The sequence below is a fragment of the Dermacentor silvarum genome, chromosome 10, assembly GCF_013339745.2.
Source record: "Dermacentor silvarum isolate Dsil-2018 chromosome 10, BIME_Dsil_1.4, whole genome shotgun sequence".
Taxonomy (NCBI): Eukaryota; Metazoa; Arthropoda; class Arachnida; order Ixodida; family Ixodidae; genus Dermacentor; species Dermacentor silvarum.
In genome coordinates, this window is record NC_051163.1 from 48,165,132 (window position 1) to 48,188,336 (window position 23,205).

At 45.3% G+C, this 23,205-nt stretch overlaps 1 protein-coding gene and 1 pseudogene across 1 annotated transcript in view; both read right to left on the minus strand.

Moving 5' to 3' along the window:
* Nucleotides 1-5,519: 5,519 nt before the first annotated feature.
* LOC125940581 (uncharacterized) overlaps nucleotides 5,520-23,205 on the minus strand; it is a 30,922-nt gene continuing 13,236 nt past the window's right edge. The window contains exons 3-4 of the mRNA XM_049656919.1: nucleotides 11,522-11,739; nucleotides 5,520-6,015 (exon numbers count right to left, since the gene is read on the minus strand). Of these exons, the coding sequence (XP_049512876.1) occupies nucleotides 5,571-6,015; nucleotides 11,522-11,739 (663 nt within the window). The 3' untranslated portion in view covers nucleotides 5,520-5,570. The remainder of the gene's footprint in view (nucleotides 6,016-11,521; nucleotides 11,740-23,205) is intronic.
* Nucleotides 8,830-9,009, minus strand: LOC119432086 (U2 spliceosomal RNA; annotated as a pseudogene).

The window sequence follows — 23,205 nt, forward strand, 5'->3', positions numbered from 1 at the left end:
TTACGTGCCTCCTTCAGATGGGCGTTCCTTTTAAATGGACCCCTGAACGCGAGGCCAGTTTTCGTGAGCTGAAGTTGCTTCTGACGGCCCATCCCATTCTCCGGCACTTCGACCCGGCTGCTCCCACAGGAGTTCATACGAACGCTAGCGGTATTGGAGTCGGCGCCGTCCTTATTCAACGCGTCAGCACCAAAGAACACGTCGTTGCCTACGCGAGTTGTTCCTCAAGCAAGTCCGAGCGCAACTACCAAGTCACAGAGCAAGAATGTCTCGCAGTAATTCCAGTCATACCTGTACGGACGCCCCTTCACCGTGGTGACAGACCATCCTTCTCTCTGCTGGCTGATTAATCTCCGTGATCCGTCAGGTCGGCTTGCGCGTTGGACGCTTCGTTTACAAGAGTATGATTTTACCGTTTCTTATAAAAGCAGCCGACGGTACGCCGACGCTGACTTCCTCTCACGCCTGCTGCTTCCGACGATGGACTGCGGCGCGGACAACTTCGATCGCTATATCGCATCGTTGGAACCAGGACTTCCCGCTATTAAACCTTCAAGATCAAGCAGCAAAAGGACAGAACTTTAGAGCCACTGCTTACTACTGCAAGGCAATCAGCGCCATCCACTCGTTTCTGCGTTCGTGACGGAGTACTGTACAAAAAGAACTGTTCTACTACAGGCCCACGATATCTCCAGGTGGTCCCGGAGAGTCTTCATGTTTGCATCTTGCGCGCTATACATGCCGTTCCAGCTTCTGGTCATTTGGGATCTGCGCGAACGCTCTACCGCACACAAGAAAGGTTCTACTGGCCTAGAATACGTCACACGATCGACCAGTACATGTCCAGCTTCAACGAGTGCCAACGTTACAAGCGTCCGACGAGCGCTCCGCCTGGTCGACTACATCCAGTACCACTCCCAAACACTCCGTTCGAGCAAGTCGGCATCGACCTTCTCGGTCCATTCCCGCGGTCATCTGATGGGAATCGCTGGATTGTCGTGTGTGCTGATCGCTTGACACGCTGCTGTGAGACAGCTGCTAAACCATCGGCTACTGCCAACGAAGTGTGTATTTTTCGGCGGTGTTTCGTCATTCTCCGACATGGACCTCCCAGAGTCATCATCAGCGATCGTGGGTGACAATTCACTGCAGATGTGGTCCAAGAGATGCTCCGTCTATGTGCTTCAAGTTTTCGACATTCCACCCCATATCATCAACAAACAAATGGCCTTACGGAACGCACCAGCTGAACCCTAACTAACATGATTTCCATGTATGTCGCGTCCAATCATAAGAACTGGGACAGCGTGCTACCTTTCATGACGTACGCATTAAATACCTCACAGCACAAAACTACGGGCTACAGTCCCCCCTTTCTTCTTTATGCTCGTCCGCCGCCTCGTCCGCCGCTTTATACATTGGACACGCTCTTCCCGTTTTCAAGCCACGATAATCTTTGTATATCCGAGACTGTCTCTCTTGCTGAAGAGGCCCGACGACTTGCTTCTTTGCGCAGGCTAGTTTCACAAGACCGCTCGAAGGTACGCTACGACCGCCGACGCCGACACGTGATACATGACCCTGGTAACTTCGTGTGGCGGTGGAAACCAACAAGAAAACATGGGTTATGTGAACAGCTACTGGCGCACTACGTGGGGCGCTATGTTATCACGGATCGTATGAGCGAATCGACCTACCGTATAGCACGCCTCACATCAAATGGCCGACGGTCAGCAAAGAGTGAAATTACAGATGTCGCCCGTTTAAAGCATTTCATCTCGCGACAGCCTGTTTGACTTAGCCGGCGGGCTTCGTCTGCGCGGAGGGAAATGTGACACTCTTACGTGCCTTCGAGGTTTACGCCCGAACAGAATGTGGGGCACCCAAGACGGGTGAAGAGGAAGGCGACGTGCGGCTGGCTAGCTGAATCTTGACAGGCACTTAGCTGATCAAGGCCGTCGCGACTAACTCTGCCTTGCTGGCTGTTCAATAAACACCTTTCGTGGGCGTAGCATTATACAGAAATAAACATAGAAACAATATATATATATATATATATATATATATATATATAGCGTCAACTGACCTAACAAATGAAAACCGAGCTAGTTGGTTCTGACTCATAGTTAACTGCATGTGGTTTGTGCTCGTGTTAGCCGGTGCTCTCGCTTCGCTTCTGTCCTTTGTCTTTCTGTGGCGCTGCAGTTAATAATGAACTACACCTAAATTCTGTAGTTAATTTTTTGCACTGTGCTAACTGTTACCATACTTCCCGGTTTATGAGCCGCAGATTTCATTCTAAGGTTTTTGGTGGTGCGTCTTATAAAACTTGGAAGTCTTACATATGAAATTTGTCCTAATAAAGAAAGGAGATGCCGCATCGCTGCACAAATGACAAATTCGAAAGTCATATCAAAGTTCCCCTAGACAACGTTAGCTTGACGTGAATAACACAATTTCATTTTATACATTCAGAAAATGGTGTGGCATCTTTTTCTTCGATTACATAAATAAGTGGTAATGAGCGGTGCGTAGGAGTTAAGCGCGTCAGATTCGGATAAGTATACGGTATTCCGCGAGAAAGGCACGTGCGTGCAAACCCCTGAGTAGCTTGTTGCAAAGTGTGTAACTTTGTATAAAATGTACCTCTTATACAACGGTGTGTCTTTTTCGTAAGAATGGCCGCTTTGGGTGGGAAGTGCGTCTATTAAAAGGGTGCGAGTTCTACACCGCAAAATACGGCTTGTTGCTTTTGTTTTTTTAGATGGAGCGCGAGAAATGCAGGAACGGTAGGGATATATTTACCGGAATACTCTCCGCAAGTACACATATCGATGGAATGGAAGCTTCACGAAATGGTTACATTTAGCGCGCAGTTCTTGTTCGACACGTGTGCATATTTGCAATATTCTTTGCAATATTTCTATCACGAAAGCCTCATCTAAACGATTTTCACAAGCAGCAAGGCTAAGAGGAACCCTTAATCCGGGCCGATACCGATTTCATTATTGCTGGAAAAGGCAGAAACGCCATAACTGGAGAACTGTTGAAGCGATATCAATAACTTTCATTGCATTCCGGCCAAGAAAAGCATATTCCACACGACAGTAAGGCACAGGATTTTGACTCCCACTATAAAGTGTTACGATAAAATTTGCGAAGAATGACGACAAAAAAAGAAAAAAGAAAACTCGAACGCAGTTTGCGAATCCATCACTCAATACCAAAAAGAGCTATTGCCGCTCCGCAAATGCAACCGCATAAGTTTGATCTGTGAATGCACACTTTACTGAATTCACGTCTATTGAAAAAGTGGGGCTGTAATTGAGAGCGGTGCATATTACGCAATTTGGTCTGCTACAGGTTACTGAATTCTGATATCGTTTTTATGCTGATATAGAGTTGCGAACTTGTATTTGAGATTTTTTTGGCGTTTTTAATAGTAAAAAAAATCACGTACTAAACATTTCGCGTCCAAAAATCACCGGATATGTTTTCGTTTCTTTTTTTACTTTTAATTGCAGCAAACGTTATAAAATTTGGTCCAGCGGTTGCTGAGAAAACGATTTCTCCTTTCACATGTGTTTATATCAGGAGCTCTCTAGCTACAACGGGATTAATATAGGGGTAAAGAAAGAAATGCAAAAATAACGGAAAAGAAAAACGTAAATTACTTGGCATGCAGATGACGCAAACACATCTATGAAAGCCTTAGATTGTGGACGATGGTCCATTTGATCCCGCATAGTACCCAAGGTCCTTTATCCTCTGCACCGCCATCGTAGGTAGGTGAAGAGAGTGAACGCCTACCTCTGTTTATAAAACGCCGTGGTAGACGAACTACACCAGTTTTTTACGTACACGGTAAAGATTTGCAATGCGTTGAGCCACTGGTGAACGCATATTGGAAAGACTCAATGGACATTCGTGAGTTGAACTAAGTTGTAACCGCACACTGGAGGCGCGAGAGTTTCAGATTAGTTGGCTTGCCGTTGGTAGAGTCCAGCCTCTCCAGCACTCATTAAATGCATCCTTTCTTTATATCTTAGGCTACCGCCGGAATGAATAATGAGGACGCGAAGATCTTCGACGACGGAATGGTACGTCAAAGCTTGTGAAGATAATAGAGTGATACAAGGGGCGTACAGCTCGGCTTTTCCTAATCACAAAGAACGAGTGGCTGAACGATTTGTGATCCAGTACGGTGGCTGACGTGTGCTTCCAGTTTTACTGCTTAGTTAACTTCATGACTTATGCGGTTAGTGGCCCAGATGGACCCCTGTGGTCATAGCTATTTAAAGGTATTCTTCGTCTATTGAAAAGACATATTCATAAACCAACGATTGTAGCTTCTATAACAGGTTATAAAATTGTCAACAAGTGTAAAACATTACGGCACTTGAAAAAGCAGATTGTAAAAATTTTTATTCCCCTAATCACTTAGCAAATAGTCCTACAGTCGGCGGTTACAGTAAGACGGCACAAGAAGTTATAACAATGTTTTATGCGCTCAATGTTGTAGTTTCATGTTTTAGCGTTCTTAGAGGAGACTGTATTTGTGAGGTCTCGCTATCAGGGTTAAAAATGAAATGTCTTGACAATTTTTGGAACGTAAAGAGCTGAAGTTTATGTCATACTTGATCAAGAAGATTCCTCAGGATTGCTCTGACAAAAACGAATTCAATATCTACATTATTGCAGAAAAAATATAGCATTGAAAAACTTGTATGGTACCCCTATGCTATCCTACATTATAGGTACAAATCGGTCGTTCGCGCGTATCGCTTCTACTTGTGAATTATTCAGTATTTCCTTCCCGTTTTTTTTTTTTCGTTTTTTCATCCCTTGCATTATCTATACTAATTTCTTATCTTATCTCTTGCTCTCATTTAAAAATGTTATTTCAACCTTCTGCCTAATCACTAAGACTGACATATCGGGAATTTTCCCAGCATAACGCCTTCAGGCCTGTTTAAACTCTTTTACTCTTGTACTAGAAATGCCAGAACCACCTTAATTAAATAAAACAATGAACTTCAACAGCTTCATAAATGAAATACTGCGATCTCCTAATTACAAGAAAGCAAGGTAGCTATGGAGTTCAACCAGGTAGACAATATTTGTGAGCAGAAGTAGGCTAAAACCATTAGGATATTTGCTTGCATTTTTTTTAATTTCCAGGAGTGCCTTAAGAAGTCATTGGAGTTTTGACCCTCCTAGGGAAGCGAATTTACCTGAAGGCCTTGGCTCAAATAATGCGCAGCAAGATGCAATACGTGGCGATGCTGAGGAGGAATTTGAGTAAACGGTATTTGTATACAAAGAGGTCCTTGACTGCAATGAAGCTCGGAGGACAAACAGCTCGTCTCTTCAGAAACCTGCGAATAAAAACCCTAACACCTTGCACGGTGTTGCTGTTCTTTATTCGGTTCCCTTTTGTCGGTGAAAAACAGGAGAACTTTGCACCAGTAGATTGCAGATGTAACCATGGGAACATCGATGACATACGCCTTCTACGCAAGTAGCAACAGTTATGTTGCTTCAGCACATATAATGCCACCTGGCATGCTTTATTCGGTCGAGTTTATCACGGGATGAAAAAATGGCCGCACATTGCCGGAGCGCATGCTGGTGAGGTCCTCGCCCCGGTCCTTTCTAGCGGCGAGCTCGGCGACGCTCAGCACTGGTGCATCCGGGGACACGAAGTCGGAGGTTCCGAATAGAACCGAGCGCGCCATCTGTCCAAAGGCATTGTCGTAGTCTCTGATGTTGCTTTCGTTCAGCGGAGCGGCGTGCAACGGATCGTATGGCGACTGCATCCGGTAATGCGACAGAAAGTGTATGGCAAAGGCATTCCGCCAATACGGGTACGCATGTGGCTCGTAGAGCACGTCGAGCATGTCCAGTTCGGTTTCCAGGCCGTAGTACATTCGATGGACGAGGTGCGGACGCGGTTCAAGTATAGCTTCGGTGGGCAGCATGCCCGCGTTGTAATACCACACTGAGTCGTTCAACCTGCGCCATGGAAAGAAGAAACACTGAAGCGATAAAGTGACCCCATGTCTCTACGTCGTGCCGAGGCAAGTCAGCAAGATTTTACGCCGGTGGATGGATAGATGTTAGGGGCATCCCCTTTGGAACGGGGCGGTGGGTTTGGCCACCAAGCTCAGGTTATTATATTGCATAAATGTCCTACCTATGTTCAAAAAAACAACAAAAATTTCCTTCACGAAGCTTTCTGAACTCCTACTGGGAACTTAGTTTTTGTACGCCTCCATTGTTTGTCGTTTCCATACTATTCTTCCACCGAATCTTCGAATTGCCTCTTCGGAGTCTCAATTCGGACACATTTACTTTCGTAATGCTCTCGCTGAGCCAAAGGACTTCAAGGAGGCCAGTGGTGCCTTAATCGACCGATGGGCAGATAGCGTCACATTCTAAGGAAACATGTTCCATAGTTACCCTAGCTTTACCGCCGCAAGCTCACGCTTCTTCTTCCTTGTTGTATCTTGCTTCATAAGTGCGTGTTCTAAGGCATCCTGATCTCGCTTCGAAAATTAAAGAGCTTCCCTTTGAGTTATCACATCACGTGATAACTTCTATCGCACTTCCTTCTGGACAGTACGCGCAATCTACGGTGCGGCAGTTTGCCTTTGTTGCCACATTCGGCGTTATGACGCACAACTACTCACATGGCGCCCCCGATAGCGGGCGACATCTGCCCCAACTACAAACAACCAGTACAACCGACCATGTACCGAACACTTCACGTGGGAATGTCCAGCACACTAAGCTGTGCGGTAAAATACCTTCCGCGAGGAACACATACTGAGATACGAGGAGTCCACCTGACCAGTGGGTGGCCTAAATGAGTCCACCTGACCAGTGGGTGGCCTAAATGACCGTCGCACGGCCCATGTGTCTCTCCCGGCGTTTGCCAGGAAATTCGGGCTGTAAAACCAGTTGTAGATCCTGATCGATGATCCTGATCTTGATCCACTCCGCGCACAATTTCTCCCGTTGCCATAGCTTGCATTAGACCAAAGAGCCTTCTCATAAATGAAACATTTATTCAACCAATCCATATGAATGTGCGAATAGTACTGTTTGAAGCCGAATCGAATACAAATTATAGTGCCAGAAGCAATTTATTCAAATATGAAATACTTTTTGAAAAACTCGCGAACTGTAAGGGCTTTCACTGTGAAATTTAAAACGGTATTCACATTGTAGTATACTCAAAACATAGGGAAGCTCCTTAGGAACCGTTCTTTATTAAATTCACACGTGGAGCATTGGGAACAAATTATCAGCTTGCTCACGTACACGGTAAGCGCGAATGACAGCGGTTTAGCTGGAAACAGTCAGCTCCTAGATCAACGTATTGCACGCTCTTCATCGTAACTTCTCATGTTCTAGCGCGATAGCGTTAAGGGCCCCGTGTCACAGAAAATCCGGCGTCGGCATGGATGTCGGTGTCCTTGGCGTGGAAAATTATCCCGAACCACTCCGACCCCGCAGGCCCTCCCCGCGGTGCAAGGTGTTAGTGAACAAAAATTTAATTTCTCACAGGGAAATCAGTCAAAAAATGGCAAAGTACGACTTAACCACAACCTACAGACATGGTGGCGTCGGACTGTTATTTGAATGTACGATAAAACGTAATTCTGTTACGAGGAAAGTCAAACACAAACCCCTTTTGCCAGAATTTCGACCATACCAATGGCGGCACGCTCGGGTACGCTACTTGCGAAAATCTTATCCAGATGGCGCTCCCATCATTGGGACTTGGCCTGCCTAATGCGTTTTGGACACGCGCGCACGTCGGGGCAATAGCAACAATTATTAAAATAATAGCGAAATGTCCTACGGCCTTCACATTTTAATATAAGACGATTTATATTACCCCAGGAAAAATGTATTTCCAGCAATGCATTTCTTTTTAAAAGTGAAGCCGACTTTAAGGGGATCGGTGTGTGTTTGGTTTTTGTAAGGTGCCTTTCCAACGTTCTGTCTTGCAGTGAAGCCTACTCAAAGAAAAATGCGATGCGAACGGGGCCCGATAACGATATGGCGTTCCACACTTAAAGGCGAAGCTTAAGCGTCCTCCAATTGTTACCTCTACTCTAGCCACCGGAGATAAAACTTACCCCATGTTTGCTCCAACTTTTCCTTTCATCCTGAACAGTTGTAGGACTTAAAGTATATTGTAACTGAATTCAGAATTTATGTGCGCTTACGAAACATGACACTTTCATTCGAAAAGAGAATCGAATAGGACAATATCATAATATCTTAATACACCTTGTTGTTGGCCTAGTTGGTGCGTGTCTTATACAACCTCATCATGCTGTGTGTGCGAATTTTGCCGTGTGGATTAGTTTCGTAGCCAAAACTGCCTTAAAGTGGCACTGCTATGAACCTACCACTGAAATCCGCGCCGCGCGCCACGACGCTTACCCGTTTAGACGTACTTGTAGGAGTGCGCTTGTACAGATAATTTAAGTTAACGAAAGTATTATTGTCTTTCATACAACAAAAAGACGCAACACACCAAGGAAAACAAAGACGAAAGGAAAGAGCGTCATCCGAAACTAACTTTACTCCTAGCAAACATCGCAATATATAGCCAAGTCACACCTACGCAGCACGGTTCCGCGCATCATACCACTCTAGATCAGTCAATATCAAACATGTGCTAGTTTATAAAGGGTCTGAAAAATTCAAACTCAGTGCCGCGCAACATAACTGATGTATCGCTATTGCAGATATCCTTTTTACAGCGAATCTGTATATGATTTATTTCTAGCGAATCGATTTATAGACCAAAAACCGTGCGCGGATACCGAAGATAGTGCAATACCTAGCCGACCCGCAGAGGCGGTGAATCGGGCTTCAAGCACCCCACCAACTTGAGAAATTAAGTTTAATATCTTGGGTCCAAATACAACCCGTATCATATATTAAGATGATAAGAACAGATACTACAGTTTGACCCACGTCGGCCATGTCTACATTCGCACCATACACGTGTACGCCATTCCGCGTAGTCAAACTAGTGTGACCAATCTGAGTGTCTTCCGTCTCGTGACGTCATGCTCTACGTAGGCTGCTTACCTCAGTTCTGCTCTGACTGTGAAATGGGTAAGCCGCGTGTTGTACGGTCTGAAGAAGAACAGCGTGCCTACCGAGAACGACGGCGTGAACAGAAAATTTCGCAGTTTCACCCAAAAGGCGGAGCATCAATTGCAATAGCAAATTAGTAGAGAGCTATATGGAGTAAGGTTACTAGTTTTATCAGCTGTATAAACTTGGACATGCAGCAGCACCAGCGACGCGCAGAACTGTTGTCCACGCCGTCGGCGTTTTATTAGCGTGCGCACCGAACGCGCGCGGCGTTGGTGACTGTCGCCGGTGCCTCTGGGGGCGGCTCGGAGGTTTTCGACGAGATCAGAACTGGACTTGTTCCAGTATATTATTGCGATAGCAATTATATGGACACTCAAAAGCAGATTTCTGCCGTAGGCGTCGCCGTCGCCGTGAGGTTCCGTATGACGTCAATGGAGATGAAATCGTCGCCGCGCGCCGAACGCTGTATGTGCGAGTGAAAGGGGGCGAGGGACGCGCGCTTTCACGGGGAGTGAACGCACGGCGGAGAACAAACGCGCGTTCTGCGCTGTGCTCCCTTAAGGCACGTTCACACCGAAGGCGTACCCGCCAAAGCGGGCAGGCGGGTGCGCGCAAAGCGTCGAAAACCTCCTCGCCGAGCGGGTATACCAGGCGTAAAACGCGGCGGCGAGCCCGATCGCTCTCGGACCGATTTTTTCCGCCCCGCCGGAATTCCCGCTTTGCCGCAGCCAATCAGAAAGCTAGACGACGGTGGCGCTGGTGTATCTCGGCGCGAGATCTGCGCGCGGGCGGACGACCGGCGCCACGAGATGGCGACACGTCCCCCGCGAAAGCGCTTGATGCTCCGCCTCCTCGGCGGCGCGGGCAACCAGGCAAGCCGCCTGGTCTGAACAAGCCCGCGCGCTCGCCGACTCGCCGCGTTGAAAACCCGCTTGGCCGCTTAGACGCTCCGCTTTCGGTGTGAACGTGCCTTTAAGGATGATGATAAGTGGTTCTTGAGGGAAAGGTTGGAGCTATCTTCTGCAGCCCTTGAGGGAGCACGGCTCAGCGCCAAGCTCCCTTAAGGGCTGCAGAAGTAGGCGTCTCTTTCCTCTCTACAATCACCATATATGTAGAGCAAACGTGCCTTCTTCCGACGCGCGAAAGGCCGTGGGGGAGGGGGGAGGGGAGGAAAGGGAGGCGACGTTTAGCTGCGGCACCAAGTGCCTATTTATATCAGAGGCTCCGGCAACAGTCACCAACGCCGCACGCATTTTCAGCGAATGCGGGCAAAACGCCGACGGCGTCGACAACAGTTATGCGTGTTGCCGGTGCTGCTGCATGTCCAAGTTTATACAGCTGATAAAGCTGCCATCATTACTCCGTATAGCTCTCTTCAAATTTGCTATCGCAATTGATGCTTCGCCTTTCAGGTGAAACTGCGACAACTTTTTTTTAAATTATGTGTGCGTAAGAGGAAGGTGTGCCTGTAGGCGCCTTAACTAGATGTCTTCATCGACTATCTATGTCTAGGCACCGTGAGTCTTCTTTGAATCGGATCTTATCGTCCGCGCCTGCTGTCGAATCGCACTGGAGACTCAAATTGACCTGTATAATGGACCAGAGGAAGACAGCTTCCTTTAATGCCATGAGCCTTAATTGCTCCACCTAAAGAACTTGGAGGACGCTTAATCATCGTTTTCAAGTACACAGCGTTGCATGTAGGCTACCCAAGGTTTTTGGTAGAAACGCGGCCTCTGGCGTGGGCCAATCTCGATGGTAGCCAGAACCACGTCCGAAAAGTTACATAATTTTATGGTTTCTTTAATTGTATCGCATTTTTAATATTTCTGTCTGAGAAGATTTAACATAAAAGGCATGCGCTGTCGGTGTTTTGTTTCATGACATTTGTGTGTAGGCGGCCATTCTCAAACGTCCGGGGAACAACTTTGTCAATAATGTAAGACAGGGTATGAGCAACTTTAGTGATATAATGGTGTAATATAACCCGCATATACCGCATGTAATATAGCAAGGCATCGTATATAGATATACATAAATATATACAGTAATTTTCGTTCACGGGACACCGACGCCGGACGTCGACACCGTATTTTCTGCGACAAGGGGCCCTTAGCGCTACCGCGTGAACGTACAATCATGTTGAGTACAGCTTTATTGTTATGTCCGCGCTTACGTTGGACAATCGTCTGGTGAGCTGTCAAACATCAAATTGATTTATCATGGCTGCGCGCTTGCAGTTTCCGAATTCATACCTAGGCGCTTGGGGAAGCCTTTTTTTCAGAGTCAATTAACTCTGTGCTTCTCATTAAGGGGATTCGATTTCCTACGAACATCCGACCTCGCTCCTCAGAGAGAAAAGAGTATGCGGCGGCGAACGGCCCGAACTCACTTGCGGTAGGTGTCCAGGTAGAGCCGAAGGAACCGCGAATTCTTGTGAAAGAAGATGAGGTTGTTTCCCAGTGCAGCATTGCTCGCGCAGCTGATCGTTGCCTCGTATCGCAAAAAGCGTCGCAAAGATTGAACCACGAACACGTCTCGGTCGAGGTAGTAGCCTCCGTAGCGCATCAGCGCCCTCAGGCGGAGCACATCGGTTGCGTGGTGAGGCAACTGCGTAAAAATGCGGGCGTAAAGCAAGGAATTCACTCAGCAAGGCGCGCGGGCTGGTCGCCAGTTTGGCCGTGCTCGAACATGTAATAATAAATCTTCATCTGTAGTGCTAGCTATACGGAGACATTCATGTCTAGCAACTTAAATGATTTCCCATACAGGGTGCTTTCTTTAGGATATGCGGACGTTCCATGAAGAGGCTGTTAAATGAAAAGGGAAGAAGTACCGAACGCGGTATTTTGTGCAGAAATGCCTGGATGAAGCAGACATACTTTACCTCTAACAATGGGATTTCAGATGAATAATAAACAGAAATTTGTAAATAAACTTTGATTAGGGTGTTGAGGTCAGTTGAGTATTTGGCAAGCTTGGGGGCTGTCACGTTTATTTGCACCTTATTCTATTTAGCCTTAAAATCGTGCCACATTCATTATATATATCATCAAACTGCAACGCTGAACCCAGGCAATATTGAAACCTAGTGGGCCCGGCTGGGAAACGCCCCATGACAAAGTGTGCGATGAAGATTCAATGATGGCACGTCGCCGCCCACACAGAATACTGCACGTCGCGGCAAATGCTTTCTAGGCGAAACATGCCGTATCAGCAAAAAAAAAGTTAATTTCTGGGGTTTTACGTGCCAAGACCATGATATAATTATATGCCATACCGTCGTGAGGGACTCCTCAATAATTCTCGCCACCTGGGGTTCTTTATTGTCCACCCAATGCACTAGACAGGCGAGACACAAAATCCACTACCCAAGCACGGCGTCTGACATCGCCATCAGATATGATAGCCGGGCAACCTTTGTTGTGCGCACCAGTGTGCTCGGTTTGGATATTGTCGGGATTGAGCGCTCAAATTTGGAGATGAAGATTCCCAATTAGGCGTGATTTTTAAGATAAGGATACAAATGGTGCTGCAAAAACAGGACTACCTGCATGATTCTCAAACAAATAATTCCTTCAGATTTTCTAATCAAAAGTGTATAATTAACTTTTGTGAACTCTTATTCTGAAAATCATGGTATTTGCATTATCGTCAACTGCATTCAAGGCTCTAATAAATTTTTATTCAACAAATTATTCTAAATAATTATTCAGAGACTCATGTTATTAATGGAAAAGAATGTCTGGCTCGTCTAGAAATTTCTCTGCAATGACAGACGTTCACTACTCTCACAGAATTCCTTCTAAACATAAAGAAATATGTATAGTGAGAGAGAAAACAAAAACACCATGTATACTGGTATTTCTTGCGCTGAAGCCGAGGAATACGGGACATCAATAACTAGTGCATGTCACGAGACGTGAGCGGGAACAGGCAATGTTTCCACGGGAAAGAGCCGTGTTTCGTGAACAACTAACCGAAAATGATTTACTTTAGAAATGGCCAGAGGAAATAGATTCTACTACGCCCACCGTCACATCATGAATGAAAGGCACTTTTATTGTGGGCAGAAAAGCGTCGCAAATTCTGTGCGACGTTTGAAACCAAAAGCGACCTACGAAGAAAAAAAAAGAGAGTGCATTTGGCAGGGTTTACAAGCATTCAGCTCTCGTCGTTACCGCGAGTCTCGAAACAACCAAGACGTTGTCCAATGCGAATGAATCGATGAATAAATTTAGCGAATGCAAGAGGTATAATGCAATACATAACGATAAACAGTATTGCTATCATGATAACGCGGTCATGAAATCAAATGCGGAATGCTGGATATGAGCATGCTAAGAACGCGGCGCGGTCAGACAGGCCGTGAGAAGCGCATGCGATGAACGCGGATCGATTCAACTGGCGAGCTCAACGGGACTTTGCTGGTTCAGCAGAGACTCACGGTGAATACTTTTAGCTCGGTTCAACCTCTTGAGTGGATACACATGGTGCTACGACGCACTGTGTGCGTCACCGTGAGAATTTTGAATATTAGAGCCAAGATGATTACCTTGTTAGAGCTCCCGCGGCCAGCGCATGGTAAGAGTGCGCTCGAATGCTCGAAATGTGTGGCTGTGCATGCGGCATGCATATAGTTTCTTCAAAAATTTGCAGAGGGAGCTCTGGCACTCGGGTGTACCAATACAGCAAGCAATGGAATGAAAGCTAAAGCACGCAGAATCATCTAAACAACATGTTTTCTTTTCTTTTTGGCTTCAAATGGCTTCGTTATTTTGCAAATTGATGATTTTCAGCCAAGTATTGTGCTATAAGCTTAACAGATTGAAATTATTCCGCATATGTATGAATACTTCTTGGCTTGTGTGTTCAGAAGCCTATGATAGGTTAGAAATTTTATAAGAAAAGAGTGATAAAAAGTGTTGAAACGACGTCTGAAGCCAAAAGCACAAAAACTATACAAAATCGATTTACCATTTCCCATTATCCCCTTAGCAACGGAATGACAGCAGAGCCACAGCTCCCTCTAGTTATCTTTGTGGGAAACACACAGCAAGTGGCAGGCACATAAAGCTGTCTGGCTGAAGAGCATTCATTTACCATTATGGGAATTCCAAAAACCTCAGTGGGGAAAACTGCGGGGATGAAGGTGAAGTTGATGCCTTCCAGCCAACGAGTGTAGTTCCCCTCAAAGCCGCATGGACTGCAGTGAACGTATATCTTCTCGGGCCGGTGGTTCAAATACATGGAGCGGAAGCTCACCACGTCAATGAAGTCCAATTCGGCCTGATTGTACCTGCGCAGATGTCAAGGGCATTGCATTTAATAGCGAATACCTGCGGAGGCTATACGCTACGACGAGTTTAATAAGTATTAAAAAGAAATGGCAGAGTAATACGCGTTTTGCATGTTTGCGTGTTAACTGCAACGAAATTTGCAGCAAAAACGTAGCCTTTGACTTCTGCCCGATGTTGTTTCACTCGCGCGATAAAAGGTAGCATCAAACAACCGAAACGCATATGCAAATACAAAACGCCGCATGGTGGCCATGACGTATTTCCAGCTCCTGCAGCAATCGCTACCGTAGATTGCTCTATAGAGAAAAGCGTGGCCTTCGATATCGGCTTCTGTTACTCGAGGGAGCCGTTTTCTAACGTGCCAAATCACTTTGTCACAACTCAGCATCACCAGACTGCTTTACGGTTCAAGTGCGCCATCAGAAAATGTTAAAAACAAATTTTCTATGGCACCTAATGCGCTCAAACATGTTCCTGCTGTCTGTGGGACCCACATGGTTTAAAATGTGGAATGCAGAATTAAATCTCATAAATTTCCATGTCACTGTCCCCTTTATTTCAGCGAGCATAATGGCAACGGCCACTTCCTCTCTGGTCCACACTGCTGTGTGTACACCTTCGTACTGCGCCAAAGCGTCAGATTAATTGCTGTATGGCTGTCAGGTACACAACATAGGGCAGCCTACAGAAACCCCACATTCTATATATTTCTCGACGACGAGATCGTGAAGCTTTCGGGAAGCGGATAAATAAATGCCCCGGAACTAATTATATCCTGCACAGCGTTTCGCACGACAGCGATTACCTGACTGCCAGAGAAGGCGGAGAGACCCAAATCACGTGACCCACGTGACCGCGCAATATACTGTCTTCGAGATTGGTTCCCATTGCTTCAACACTGTATCCAGGAGGGGCGCGCAGACTAGAGTGGGCCGATCGTGGAGACAGTGAAACGGTAAACTGCGCTTTACTCGGTGAAGGACCGATTAAGCAAATGTGCCGCACCCCAACCCCGAAATTTCGGCATAGAAAGGTTTGCTTTATTAAAAGAATTGTGCTCTTTCTTATGTACATTTGTGGCAATGAGAATATTTAGGTATCATGCGTTTTGTCACTCAGTGATTCAGTGAAAAAATCTTGGAGGACGCCTACGTTTCGCCTTTCAAAAATCCCTAACTGCTTCTCACGCTTCGCGGCAACTGCAGCAAATTTGGCCGTAATGTTTACATCAAAACGCTGACGGCAAACGCTATGCTCGAAGGCGTATTTCCTGGTTCGTTTTTTGTTTTTTTCTTTCTCCCGCACGGCGGGATCCGCCGCTGCCGGGGATGCGCCGAGGTGAGCGCCATCTGCATGGTGTTGCAAGGAACAGAGCGGGGCGCGCCGCTCCCACTTAGACCTCAAACGGCAGCTGGAAGGGGTTCGTGTTTGAGGGTCCGCGTAGCAGAATTGTGTTTGCTCGTGTATTCAAATTATAATCCGACGCTATCATGTCTGCAGTTTGTGTGGTAGTCGTACTTCATAAATATTCTTGCGCATTTTACTTTGAGAAATTCATTGAGTTCAGTAACGCCAATGCGCCACGCGGAGGGCATGCGTGGTTCGGGATGAGTTTTCTCTAACGAACAACACCGATGGCAACGACGCCGACACCAACACCGGGTTTTCTATGATACGGGATCCTTAACGCTGTCGCGTTAAAAACAAGGGCAGCAGCTCGGACACCAGCAAGGGTGGTAAATCTGATAGGGCTCTCCTAGGTATGAGCTATTCGGCAATGCAGCAGCAGCCAGACACATTCATGAAAATACGGAAAGTTTTCGCAAAGAGTGGAAATTTCATTTTAAACCGAGTTGAAAATCGATTAAATCCCTAAGTGTCGTCTGTTCTCAGCAGAACAGGGAGTGGAAATATAACTTCAGGTCTCCCTTAAGTATGACAGACAGATGTACAGTAACAAGGAGGAGCATTCGGCTTCTTAAATTCTCAGACTTACCTAACCAGGTGCAGTATGTCCGGCACTATATTATAGCTGTACCCCGCGAGTCCGTCGGTGTCGTAGAAGCTCCTTGGAAGATGCTCCCTTTGCGTCGAAACGTTCATTCGTGGATAGGTTTCAGTGGTGGAGACCTTCAATAGGCCGTAGGTTGCCACGGCTGCTACGAATGATGTGAGGACGGCTAGTTCCACGCACTCCCTAATGAGCGAAGGTGGAATACCATGTAATTGCACAGTAAGCATAATCAAATTCGTGCCGTGACGTCGAACTACGCCTCCTAGCACGTTCAAGGCCTGTGCACTTCGATCCATAACATCATGCTACTTTGGCAGACTGCCGTAGAATCTAATAGGGATGCTCCCGAGAAAGTCGCGGTGATTTTTACGCCACCACTTTCGTCACGCCCGGCTCTGAAGTGTAAATTTCGCTCCAAGTAGTATGACGTCATAAAGCACAGTGCACAGGCATGTGCTATCTAGGAGGCGTTGCGTTGAAGCTGCGACCCTATATTAGGCATTGAGCAGGGATGGTCAGCAAATCAACTGCGCCTTTGCCTCAATTCTCTGCGCCTAAAGCCGCTAACTCATCTTAGCCCTTTTGGTACAAATTGAGGGAGAAGAAAAATTGGTGGACGCTTAAGCTTCGATTTTAAGAGTGGAACGCGATAGCATTCAAAGATCCGTCACTGCTTCTTACGCTTCCCGACAACTGCAGCTTAAGCAACCGTAATGGGTACCGGGAAGCACTGTCGGCGAACGCTATGCACGAAGGCGAGTTCTCTAGTAGAAACGCGGCCTCTTGCGTGGGGCGATCCCGGAGATATTGCACAGCCGCGCACCAAAAAAAGCATAATTTTCAGGTTTCTGTTTTTGTGTCGTACTTTTAATATTTCAGTCTGAGAAGATTTAACATAAAAGGCATGTGTTGTGGGTGTTTTGTTTCATGACATTTGTTTGGGGATTGTCATTCTCAAAAAGCCGAGGAATAGCTTTGCCAAGAATTCAAGGCAAGCTATGAGCAACATTAATGATAGAATGGTGTGGCAATATAACCCGCATATAGCGTATATGTCATATAAGAAGGTGTGGCATATACATGTATCTAAATATATTTGGAGGTCCTGCGTGGTTGGGGATGATTTTCTCTGTCACCCGCCGACATGGCACGCCGATTGCCGACGCCGGATTTTCTGCGACATGGGGCCCGTTATCGGGTTAATATCCGTATCTCAGAGGGTGTCACGATTCCCTTAGAGCTGTGATGCCCGGACTACGTGCAGTCAATTCTGATTCACTTCGAGCGGCCATGCTCGGACCACGTGTTAACGCATGGTAATCGGCTTGCCTAACGATCTCGCTCGTCAACATGAACAGACGTGCCAGTCACGAGGGTCAGAGACGAAACCACCGTGCCGCCCTCAACCCTTCCTCCCCCGCTGAGGACGTTCACCCCGCTCCGGTCACCCACCATCTCTACTTCTGGTTTGCCCCATGTCCTGCAATGGCAGAGAAAAGAGGGGCAGATTGCCTGGATGGTGGAGGGTATAAGAAAGCCAGCCAGCAGCCACTTGGAGAACACTTTTGCTTTGCCCTAGCGTGCAGGTGCATGCACGCTAAACGTTTCTTGTATGTTTTCTTTGGAGCACACCGCTCACCCGCAACCATGTATTAAACTTCTGTTACATGTTTTCACGTCGCCTCGTCTTCCCACCCGGACCCTCTCCGATGTTCAACCAGCTGGGAGCTCCAATCAGATGCTGTTGAAGGTTCCGCAAACTCCGGCCCGTAACAAAGGGTTCAATTCTGAGTATGTTCAGTGACAGCCATGCGGACCCAAGCAAAGTAGGAACAAATGGGTAGCTTACTCTATACGTATAGCCTGCAGAATTATTTATAAACATGAGATTCATAGAGTTTTGGTTAGATTAAAAGATATCATCGCCGAAAACTTATCTCAATCTGTTTAATTGTGTTTACGTCAATTCCGCTCAGACATTCGGCTACAGTAATCATCATAAGCTCTACAATCATTAAATCATTACGGTACATAAAGGACAGGCCCCAACGTTCGTGAATAGTTTAAAATTTCCCAAGGCTATCAGATCGCTTCTGTAAGACTCTCAGGAACATAAACAATAAAAAGAACGTGAGAATTTTCCCAGGAAACGTTCTATAGTTACATTGCATGTATAGGTCCCCTTATACAGGGTGTCTCAACTATCATGCACCAAGATATTAAAATATGCCAATGCCACTTAGCTGGACAAACCAAGGTAAAGTTGTTGGCCGTTACTTGGAGATACTCATATTACTTTTCGCATTTCATCTAATTACTTAATTATTCTAAATATTTATCATCTTCTCAAATGTTATAATTAGACAAAAAGTGTCAATGAGAAAACTGCAGCGCAACATAAAAAACTCCCAATACAGCTTTCTGTTGCTCAATACCTGCTACATAAAAGTGTTTTTCCGAGCGTGAAAGGAGCCCGCGACTGGCTGCTCGAGCACTTTGTGTGTATTTGCAAGCAGGCACTTTGCACGTATTCGCATGCACCAAGATTTCAAAAGCTTGGTGCATGATAGTTGGGGCACCCTGTATAATATATAGTTCTGATTTCATCTGACTGTGCACTCGTTATTTATGCACATAGGAATGGTAGTTTTGCAGCTGCTCCGTCCAGTGAAGCATTAAGGTTATGTACGAACAGTGATAATTTCAAAGCTGATACCACAAGAACAAGGCAACTAGTTGTTAGAGCTATGGGTACGAAAACCTTTGGTGGTTATGGGATTACTTTCAGCGCTTTGAAAATGAAAATGCGCATCTTTTTTTTTAGTTCTGGGTGTTTATTTTTCTGATATATTCACATGGGATGATCAGGTGAACCGTGTGTTGCGAGAATGTACGCATATAAAGTGTAAATTTAAAATTCACCCTCAGATACTTCAAGAGTCAAACAAAATTTTTCTTCCTCCTAAGTTAATCCCACGTTGTCTTTGAGATATACAGATCAGCCTTCCCTAACTCTTGAAACTTGCACACCTGCCAACCAGTGACCTTTCAAATTCGTAAACTCGCGCAATCAAGACCGACTCAAGAACAACTGATTTTAGGCTTAGTTTCTTACCAATTTGCCGGCCCTTTGTTACCATTTTATAAGCATTTTATATAAAGAAAAAGATACTTCTACGAGGACAGGTTAGCGCCGAAGCTCCGATTGAATAAAAAAAAAGATTTCTCCCATCCTAACATGAGAATTTAGACTTAATAAAATAGCACTTACTTTAGAGTTACCGAGTAAATTGATAATTAACATTTAAAATAAGAAATTTGCTGCTTGCAGACGGTAAAATTTACTTTTTTGATTTAAATGCTACATTGTCCAGGAAAACAACCAGAAGACACTGTGCATTATTCAACTTCCGGGAGTGTGCCAAGAAGTAGACGTCCGAGCAACGCAAACTTTGGTGGATCCCGCTGGTTAGGAATCTGTGGCGGCTGAGAGTAAAACAAGCGGCACTTCAATGTGGAAATAAACATGAGTTTGTGGACGTGTCTGCCTTCCGCTTGCATCGAATGCAGCCGCCGTAGCATGTAATCGAACGCGTGACCTGGTGCTGAGTGGCAGAGGGACTGCCGTATCGACAAAACCAAGAGAAAGAGACACAGTGGAAAAAAAAACGTTTTAAGGTGTGCGTCAAGGTTCGCTTCGCCAATGCACAGTCTTTGTCAAAAGTGTACGAGTCATATTGGCATCCCGTAAGTTTCAACACACTAGGGATTGAAAACTACTGCCCTCCTCAGCATAGACAGATCGGGAGTGTCAGGTGGGCCACGAGAATTGAATTCGCAATGTATGCGGCAAAGGTTCCGCTTGACCATAATTTTGACAAATGCTGTAATATTCGGTAAAACCGCTGAGCCTGAGTGTTGGTTAAATCACGGATACTTGTCAGATGCTCCCAATTAGGTTTCTGCACGTTTCGACATCAAACATGAAGATCTGCAAAATAAAGTTTGAGCCCCATTGCGCACTGTTTCCCTCCATTTCTGAATTGAAAGCAACACAAAAGAAAAGGAGGATAGAGTGTGGTAATTCTTTTCCTTGCTTTTCGTCATTGGTCCGAACGGCTCTCCGCTTACAATACCACGAGTATCTGCCGGTCCTCCCTTGTTGACCATAAAAATACAATAAAACTGACTAGAAATAATCTTTATATATGGTGGAAAAGATTTGAGACGTACCGGTTAGGAAGCGCCAACAGAGGCCAGGCAGACGGGTCATTTCTTTCCGGCGTACAAGCATCTGATTTCATGGCTTCATAAACTTGCTTGCTTGCTTGCCTTCGAGAGTGGCTCGGACCCAGCATGGGGGATTGGCCAAGAATCGGGTGATTCAAGGAAAACATCTACGTGGCCTCGTTCTTAACAGTTAGTGGCGCATACCCACTATCATAGAGTATCTCACTTTAACACCTAGAGGGTAATCTGGCACCACCGTCTATGCGAGTTTCTTAAAGGGCGCCGTGCCCTCATGGGAATAAAGGGATATGTGTCTGCGAGGCTTGTGTTTGCTGGGTTTACAAGAGGCTTCATTGAAATGTGGATATGGCTACACAAATGATGCGTTCTTAAAACAAAATCTACATAAACGGCTGTCATTCACTCATAATTACATCTATCAATGAAGTTTACTCACCAAAAATGCAGGATCAAGGGAAGAAAAGCAAGAACAGACGACAAGTTGTTCCAAAGCGAGCAATAATCTTGCCGTCTGCCCTCCAACTTTAGCGGCCAGCTGACACTTTTTACGTTTCATATAATCGTGCATCCAATAGTAAGTCCTCAAAATTAAAGAAAACATGTTTTTGTGTAATCATAAAGCGAAAACAGTTTTTTTTTTTCGTGCAGTTTTTTAGCAGGAAATGAATCATTCTGACAGACGGAACGGTACTAGACAGGTACGTCTTCAAGGCTTTCTTGTCTCTCCGAGAACGATGCCAATCCCAAGTCACAATATACCGGCATTCCAATGGATACCACAGCGCAGCAGCACCAGTTTTCCCTCTAGGCAATATAGTGAGAAACTCTGTGCCCACTATAGACGCAGACCTGCATGCGGGCGGCAAGAGAAATAAGTAGAAGAAGCAAATAGCAAATATAATTTTAGGATTATAAATGTTAACCAAACACACATTAAAATATACAATGCACGATAGTAAACATTGGAGCCCATACTTCACTGTGAGGCTCGCAAAGGAAATGTATAAATTTCTAATTGTTATAAAATAAATCGGGACTTTATAGCTGAACATTTCAACCAAGGCGCAGTTAAGAGTTCGATGTATCTAATATAAATGACGTTATCTTTTACGGGATATCGGTTATGGGAACCTTCTAAACTTATAGTACATACCAACACACTTGAAGCGTTGTTATTGTTTTTGTAATACTGGCACACACCCTGTTCTGTTTGTTTGATTTTGCTAATCGCTATCGAAATAGTTCTAGCCAGTAAAACGGATATTTAGGTGAATAATCCAGCATTAAGAGAAAAAAATATAGGAAAATTATTTTTAGGAATTCTGTATGGGAGAATATATGATGCTTTGAAATCATGGAAGCGTTGCAGGTGTATAAAAACACTACATGGTATTGTTATTAAAACTGACGCAAAGGACACATTTGAAGAAATAAGCATAGGGCGCCCTTGCTTAACACGAATTAATTATTGCTCCAGTTACGTTCGTAAGGCTGACACCCATTTCTGAGGCCGTTATGTACAACACTAGAAAAGGCCCATTTTTAGCTCGTCAAGTGTATGTTTGTGAATGAGCTTTTCTTTAAAATAAAAGCTTGCTGCATATAGTAAAAAGATATTAAATATATACATATTCACATTAGGTGAGCAGATGATGCCAAGCCAAAAGTAGCATTAAAAGAAGATTGAGCGGGACGCCTTTGTTGCTTGTCTTCATTCATCTATAAAGGCTGGTACCCACTACCTCGGGATTGACCAAGACATTGAGTTAAAGGGCCACAGAAAGGAATTAAAACCTGTTTTTAAATATATAAACATCTCTGAAAAGGATAAATTTCACAGTATATGCACTATAATAGGATGCATCTGGCAGCGTCAGTTGAAAAAAAATGTATGAATAACATAGAAATTAAAAGAATTTTAAATAATCGCCGATAGAATTGGTACTTGCAGTTCTTCGCTGCGCTCCAGATGTACTTGCGATTATAGTTTAAGCTAGCAATTTGTTGACGCGAACATGGCAGAATTATGGGATGTCGTCTTAGCTGCCCGCCACTCGGCTTTTGTCTCTCACCACGTTGTCGTCGCTTCGACTGTATGCTTGTTCGACGGTATGACCTCAACACTATGGACACGTATATACGCACCTCCTTATCATCATCATTCATCGCTCTTTTTATCCCCCCCCCCCCTTCCCAGTGTAGAGTAGCAGGCAGGAGCAAACTAAAGCTCAAGCCGACCTCTCTGCCTTTTTTTCAAATAAACCTCTCTCTTGTTTCACGCCTTCTGTACTGAACACCTTGATACTGCAAATCATCATCATCATCGTCGTCATCAGCCTATATTTATATTCACTGCAAGATGAAGGCCTCTCCCTGCGATCTCCAATTACCCCTGTCTTGGGCTAGCTGATTCCAACTTGCGGTTCCAAGCTGATTCCAACTAACTTCATCACCCCAGCTAGTTTCCTGCCCTCCTCGACTGTGCTGTAACTCTAATGGTCTGTAACTCTA